Source organism: Chiloscyllium plagiosum, chromosome 7, assembly GCF_004010195.1.
Source record: "Chiloscyllium plagiosum isolate BGI_BamShark_2017 chromosome 7, ASM401019v2, whole genome shotgun sequence".
NCBI lineage: Eukaryota > Metazoa > Chordata > Chondrichthyes > Orectolobiformes > Hemiscylliidae > Chiloscyllium > Chiloscyllium plagiosum.
Window position 1 is genome coordinate 14,092,586 of NC_057716.1, and position 7,422 is coordinate 14,100,007.

The 7,422-nt window shown below is 38.6% G+C and overlaps 1 protein-coding gene across 2 annotated transcripts in view; it reads left to right on the forward strand.

The window, feature by feature from the left end:
• Positions 1–7,422, forward strand: part of LOC122551341 (integumentary mucin C.1-like) — a 25,179-nt gene that overhangs the window by 5,161 nt on the left and 12,596 nt on the right. For both annotated transcript variants that reach the window (XR_006312076.1, XM_043693075.1), the window contains exon 2: positions 3,094–3,215. Coding sequence is in view for 1 of the 2 variants with exons in the window: in XM_043693075.1 (XP_043549010.1) it covers positions 3,117–3,215 (99 nt within the window). In the remaining variant the exon portion in view is untranslated. The remainder of the gene's footprint in view (positions 1–3,093; positions 3,216–7,422) is intronic.

Genomic DNA, 7,422 nt, shown 5'->3' on the forward strand with positions numbered 1-7,422 from the left:
GATATTGGGGATCTCAAACAAGCTTCATCATTTGTAAGGTCATGGCTAATCTGATTATGGCCTCAACTCGATTTTTCTGTTTACCAGCTTTAACCATTGATTCCCTGCTTAAACAAGACTCTATTTAATTTAGGCTTAAAAATATTCAATGATCCTGTTTTCATTATCATTGGGAAAGAGTCTTCGATATACTAACAACTCTGCAAAAAAAATAAACAATTTCCTCATCCCCCATCTCAACAGATGGATCCTTCATTTATAAATTGAGTCCTCAAATTCCTGGAAGGGGAAAAAACCTCATGGTACCCACACTACTGAACACCCTCAGGATGGTGCATGTTTCAATTAGATTGCCTTTTGAAGAATGGAATAGAAATATTCACAACACAAGTGAAATATTTCTCTTCAAGTTTACTGTAGACCAGCTCTTCTACTGTTCTGGCAAATAGTGAGGTGAGCTCTGGAATGATTAGAGTCTGATTTTTTTATTCTGATCATTGGCTGTTAACTCAAATTCTCATGAGTCAGGTTTAGGGGACCCATGTGTAAGTTCTGCCTTCTTACAATTAAAGAAAATAGTAAGGGCTTTGCATCGAAGCTGAATTAAGATTTTGCAATCTATAACTTGTTGCCGTGAAATAATAGTTGTAAATGCCTCTAAATTTCATGGATTTATTGTACTCATTGACTTGTGATTTTAAAAAAAATCTGTTGAATGCATGAAGGTTTTTAGTGCGAGAAAAATATTGTCAAGACATATCATATTTCAGTCAATATCCTCTGGAATGGAACAATCAGCTCTTTACATCATATTAAGAACTCATGGATGATTACATTTTCTGTCCAACATCTTGTTATCATTATTTCTTTCTCATTCTTTAACAAGAACTCTTAGCTTTGCAATTCATTTTGTAAATATTATAACAGATATAATAGCAGCTGATTTGCTTTGGGTCTGCAAGTTCATTTCAGACTCCAGTCACTCGACATTGCTCCTGTCCAACTCTATTCACCGTCACAATTAAAGTAAAATCCTACAGATGTTGGAAATCTGAAATAAAACCAAACCATTTGTTGGAAATATTCAGATATACAGGGAAAGAAAAACAAAACTCATGTTTCAAGTTGAAGACGTTTCCCCATAATATCCTGATCTTCTGCCATGCTAAGTTTTCAAATCTTTTGACTTTTGTTCATATTTTTAAATGTATAGTTCCAACTGGCCAAATACTCTGTCTTCATATTTAACTCCTGTCTAAGACTATCTTTTTAACCTGCATTACAAAGACTGTTTAATTCATATAGTAACTGCTAGAAATTTTATTTCGCTTACAATTGTGGACTAAAATATTTTGTTTTATTTCATTAACTCCTTTTAGTGAAATGGTCTTCAATATAAATTTGAGCCTCTGCTTTAATTCATACATTTTAGCAGATTGATATTTTATTTCTTTGTTATTTAATAAAGACAACAAAATTCAGCTTGAATAGATTGAAGATTCTTTTTCACGCTGAGGGTGGTGTGTATATGGAGGTGGTGGAGGCTGGTACAATTACAACATTCTTTTAGTGAAATGGTCTTCAATATAAATTTGAGCCTCTGCTTTAATTCATACATTTTAGCAGATTGATATTTTATTTCTTTGTTATTTAATAAAGACAACAGAATTCAGCTTGAATAGATTGAAGATTCTTTTTCACGCTGAGAGTGGTGTGTATATGGAAGTGGTGGAGGCTGGTACAATTACAACATTTAAAAGGTACTTGGATGGGTATTAGAATAGGAGAGGTTGAGAGGGAAATGGACCAAATGCTGGCCCAGTAGTTATGAATGATGCTTCACATTGTGACTCCAGTCTCACACGACTGTCTGTGTGGAGTTTGTACATTCTCCCCGTGTCGGCGTGGGTTTCCTCCAGGTGCTCCTGTTTCCTCTCATAGTTGAATGATGTGCAGGTTAGGTGAATTGGCCATGCTAAATTGTCGATGGTTGTCAGGGATGTGTAGGTTAGGGGCATTACTCAGGGGAAATGTAGGGGGTTGGGTTAAGGTGAGATACTCTTTGGAGGATCGGTGTGGATTTTTTGGGCCAAGTGACCTGTTTCCTCACTGTAGGAATTCTACGGTGATTCTATGATGATGAAGTGGAACGAGAATAAAATAGTACATCTGGTCGGCAAGGATGAATTGGACTGAAGGGTGTGTTCCTATGCTATACATCTGTATGACTCCAGCAGCTAATCATTTTCAGAGTTGAGGAACCCCAACTTCCAAACTTTTGGATTACTAGTCCAGGAACATAACCATTACATTGCCGTAGCTCTGCAAAATTTTGTACCAAGAAAATTAACTCATGAAATTGATCATATGAATATGTTATTAATTCACCAATGAATCAATCTACTCAATTTTGGACTCATATAATTCATATCACCTCCTCTACAATCATTTTTTAAGGCGTTCTTCTAACTGACCACTATGCAACAATTTTGAGTTTGAATAGTTCTTTTAACATCATAAAATGTCCCAAGTCATTTTCTAAGAACACAAATGATACACAAAACCAACACTGTTTGTTGTCACATTATTGTTTATCGGTGTGAGCTGAAACACACTTCATTAGGTGTAAATCTATTATTTTGCCTGGGTAACTGTTAGAAAACAATGTATCACTCAGACCATATTGCTTGTTGACATCCAACTTTACTGTAACAGTACGGACTTACTGTATTCTGTGTGTGCCATTCTCTGATCCTGTCCTGCCACTAGCGCCACAGATGGATCCATGTCCCTTTGTTCCTTCACCCGTTTAGAAATGTACCCTTTACTTTTTATGGCCTAAAGTTTATTTTTAATTGGCATCATAATTTGTGTTGGTTGGCTCAAGGATTTTTACTGTCTTTTGCAATAATGAAAGTTGAGGAAAGGCAAACTTGGAGGGGTGATATTTCTGGGCATGGCATGTCATGTCAAAGTCATTTTTCTTTTAGCCAGCACACTTCCTTTAGAGCCAAGAAAACCAAGCCCTGTATCATTGTTTGTAAGTGTGACCTGAAACATACTTCATTCATATAACCCTGTCCCTTTGCTTAGGCCACTGACTTGGAAGAAGGGCAATGGATTTTGAAATAATCATTGATGTCCAGGAAACTGTATGTGCTGCAAATTCTGGATTGGATCTAGCAAATTGTACACTGCTACCTACCCCAGATGCTGTGAGTATTACAATGTTAGCCATTTTCTGCTCTGTTCTAATTAACCATAAACCATATTGACCTACCATGCAACATTTGAAATTTAGTCCTATCTTTGGTTGATAATTCACATTGACCCCCCATACAGCAGTAAGTAATAAAGCATCCACCTGTGAGTTAGCATTACAGAGATAGCTTTGGAAGGTTCTGTTGTTAACATGGAACAAAGTATGATCAGTGATCGTGCAATAGTATAATAAACTACAGCTCTAATTTTGATGCAATATGGACCTTCTCCATTATCCAGCTGAATGGGACTGCCGTCAATTGATCTTTTCCTACGTATCCCTTAATAGTTGTGCTAAGGCAATTCCTTCCCATTTCTGAATAGTCACCTTTAGAACACATCCTCAGTTTCAGTCTCTTCCTCATTTATATTGCACCTTCATAACTATGCCACAAAAAATAGTCTTGAACAAAGGGTCAGTACCTTCTACACTATGAGAAAAGGGTGCTGATTTGTTGGGCCATCTCTGGCATGGAGATACAGCAAGAACAGTTACCTATTCATCTTAATTCTCAGGTAAGGCAGCTAGATTCTGATAGGTCAGTGCATTGCCATGGAAACGCAGCAGACATTAGACAGAACTCCATCAGTAAACAGATCGACTTAGACCCTATCTCCCTTCCCTTGAAAAAATGAGCTGGAAATGACATCACCTACCTTCAGAAACCAAGACCTATAAATAGAGAGGTGGGACATACCACCAGCCCTTTACCGAAGACTCTCACTGATGATGTTACCTAGTATGGTGACGAAATGTCTGAAAACAAACTTTCCAGCTCAGTGAGCTAACTTATATAGTTTTCATCAACCTGAGCTACACATCTTCTCAAAAGTTGCTAAGACATTAGTTGTCTCCATGCCCATTTTTTTGAAGAAATTGTAATATATATACAAATTCATTTTGTCTCCATAAAAGAGAATCCTGTGCATTAATGTAGTTAGCTTTTAGTACGGATGAATACATCACACTGTGCACCCAGCTGATATTTTAATCATTTGTTTCATAAATGATTTCCAATGGCAGAATCACATCAAATTTTGTTGTTTGCCTTGGAACAAAATGGTGCGTAGAAGAGATATCATCTTGATAGTACAAGTAAAATTAGGATCAATATTAAAAGTGTAAAGGAGAAGTGAAAAAGGAAATACAAGAGACAAAGATACAATACAAGATTAGACTAGGGTCTGCATAAAGGAAATTCAAAGGTCTTCTACAGGGATATAAATCATGAAAGGATTGAGTTGTGACCAAAATGCTATTGTTTTGTGGGAGACAGAAAGCCAGGGCTGAGATATTAAATGAATACTTTGCATCATTGTTCACCAAAAAAGGAAAATCTTTAAGGCTACGTCAAACAAGGGGGTTTTCAGTATGCTGGGTAAGATTGATAAAGTGGAAATACTAGAAAGACTGGCAGTAATTAATGGTGATTAACTATTTCCTCATTTTCAGTAACTGTAAGAAGGACAGAAATTGATTTCTGACCACAGTGATGGTATCTGAAGGGCTGGAGCATTCTAAGTGGTACAGCCTTCTTCAAAAACAGGGAGAAAGATAAACTGGGTAATGACAAGTCAGACACGTCAGCAACACAGTCAGCCCTCCTTTAGGGCTAATGAATGAAGTTTGATTCATTGAATGAATGGGTCAGATATGTAACCATCAGTGTCAGCCCTTCTTTGGGCTAATGAATGCTACATGGTTGTTTGGCTCTCCCTAACCTAGAAGCAGTGCACCATTATGATCAGAGTATACGCCGCAGCTCCTGATTGAGCCAAAGTGATATTCTACTTTAGCATTGATCAGTGATTGTCCTGTATCCAAGAGGCAGACAAGCTGTGACTCCTTTGTAATTTCAATGTCTGCATTAGGAGCTAAAACAAACATTTGGAAAGGTGTAATTGGCAATGAAGGTATGGGGAAAGCAAACATCAATGGATCCTTGCTCCTTCTCCTGATAAAATTCAATGAACATGGCCTGGTCACAATGAGCTGGCATCCATTGTTTCCTCAAAGGGAATATAAGAACTACAATGTCTCATCACATCAGCCTCACTCAAGAGCCCCAATATCAGGATCCTCCATCAGGTGAACGTCCCCAGCATCCAGTGTCTGATTGACATTCTGTTTAGCTGATTGACAACAATCGTCATGGCAAAATCATATATAAACTTCACATCACGCAGAACTTGATTTGGCCGTTTCTGCCATAATTGTGTTATGAGAATGGCAATCCCTGAGCTAAATTGTGTGGACTGAACCTTTTCAGTTTCTGTTCCATTCCCTGCCCCCTACCCAGCAACCACAAATTGTCAACATTTCCTGGCGAAACACTTCCAACATAAGCCCTGTACGTTAAATCCGATCAGCACAATTAGTTAGCAAGAAGGCAGAGTAAATGCGTCAAGCATATCCTCTCAATCACCCAGAGAAGATGCAATTTCCTCACTGACCCATGCAAATCTCTTGCCCCAGACTATACAAACTGGAGAAGAATTATTTACAAATGTGCCAAACACCTTGACATCTCCAAGAGATCCAGATAGACCCAAACACAAACACCAAATAGATGATGCAAAAACCCTCAAGTATTCCACCCAGCTCTTCATGCATTAAGTTGTTTTTCTTAAGTTTGGGCATTGCTGGCTAGGCCAGCATTTACTGCCCATACCTAAATGCACAAGGGTAGTTAAGAGCCAACCACATTGCTGTGGGTCTGGAGTCACATGTCGGCCCTGTTTCCTTCCTGAAGGCACATTAGTGAACCAGATGTGTTCTTCCATCAATTAGCAATAATTTCATGTTCATCATTAGTCAGCTCTTTATTCCAGATTTTTATTGGATTCAAATTCTATTCAACTGCTATAGCAGGATTCAAACCCAGGTCAAACATTATCTGGCTCTCAGGATTCATAAAAGTGACAATGTCACAAGGCCATCACCTGCCCCACTTGTGGTATGATTTGTAGATCCAGTGTTGGGCTGGCTAGTAAACTCAGGATTCTATCACCCTGGAATGGTAAAAATAAATAATTATCAGATCTGAGAGACTGCCTATGAAGAAAAAGACCAGCACAATTCTTTTTGAGGATCTTTGGAAAGCAGTACAACTGAACTGTGCATGGATTGGGAAACATGAGACTTGGAAGAAAGGAACAGGCCAATGATACGTCTGAATACAATGGTTTTAGGTAAGGGTGAGAGTCACATTCCAAGGGCAATTAGAAAGAGGTAGGAGAGAGTTGGTGTTTAGCCTCAATAAGTCAAGGTTTGTACACCAAATATAATGAATGATGGTTACCATTATCACAAGCTTTTAAGCAGAATGGGTGCTGTTTTATGGAGTCAGATATTAAAGCGTTCTCTGACAATATGTTCAAAAAGTAAGAAACATTTAAAAGAAAGGATTCAAGCACTATAGTGTGACAAAATAGAGATACACAGATTCTCGGGTGATATTCAGGCAAGAGTTAGAATGTAGCAAAGGAATCTTTATATAAACCTTAGAAACTTTTTCTGAAAGTTTCAGGATTTGCCTATAACCCTGTTGTCTCAGTAACCTCGCTGATCTGATCCAGTCAGATTGATTCTGCGATTAGCTGCATTAAGATAGGCAACCCTTTCATTCTTTGCATTGCCCTTCGCACAGCCCTTTGCACTGTTCTGGCAATGCTGGATATCAGAGCGCTGAATATCAATGCTGTTAAAGTATTAGCAGTGGGAAAATGGCAGGTAATGAAGTCCCACCTCCAGCCTAATTTTCCTTGGGCAATCCTTCCGTCAGTTGTGATGAAAAATCCAAGACCTGGCAGTGAAATTCAGGGAGCTGAAAACATAGAACATAGAAGAATACAGTGCAGTACAGGCCCTTTGGCCCTCGATGTTGCGCCGATCCAAGCCCACCTAAACTAGCTCACTATCCTCCATATGCCTATCCAATGCCCGCTTAAATGCCCATAAAGAGGGAGAGTCCACCACTGCTACTGGCAGGGCATTCCATGAACTCACGACTCGCTGAGTAAAGAACCTACCCCTAACATCTGTCCTATACCTACCACCCTTAATTTAAAGCTATGCCCCCTCGTAATAGCTGACTCCATACATGGAAAAAGGTTCTCATGGTCAACCCTATCTAAACCCCTAATCATCTTGTATACCTC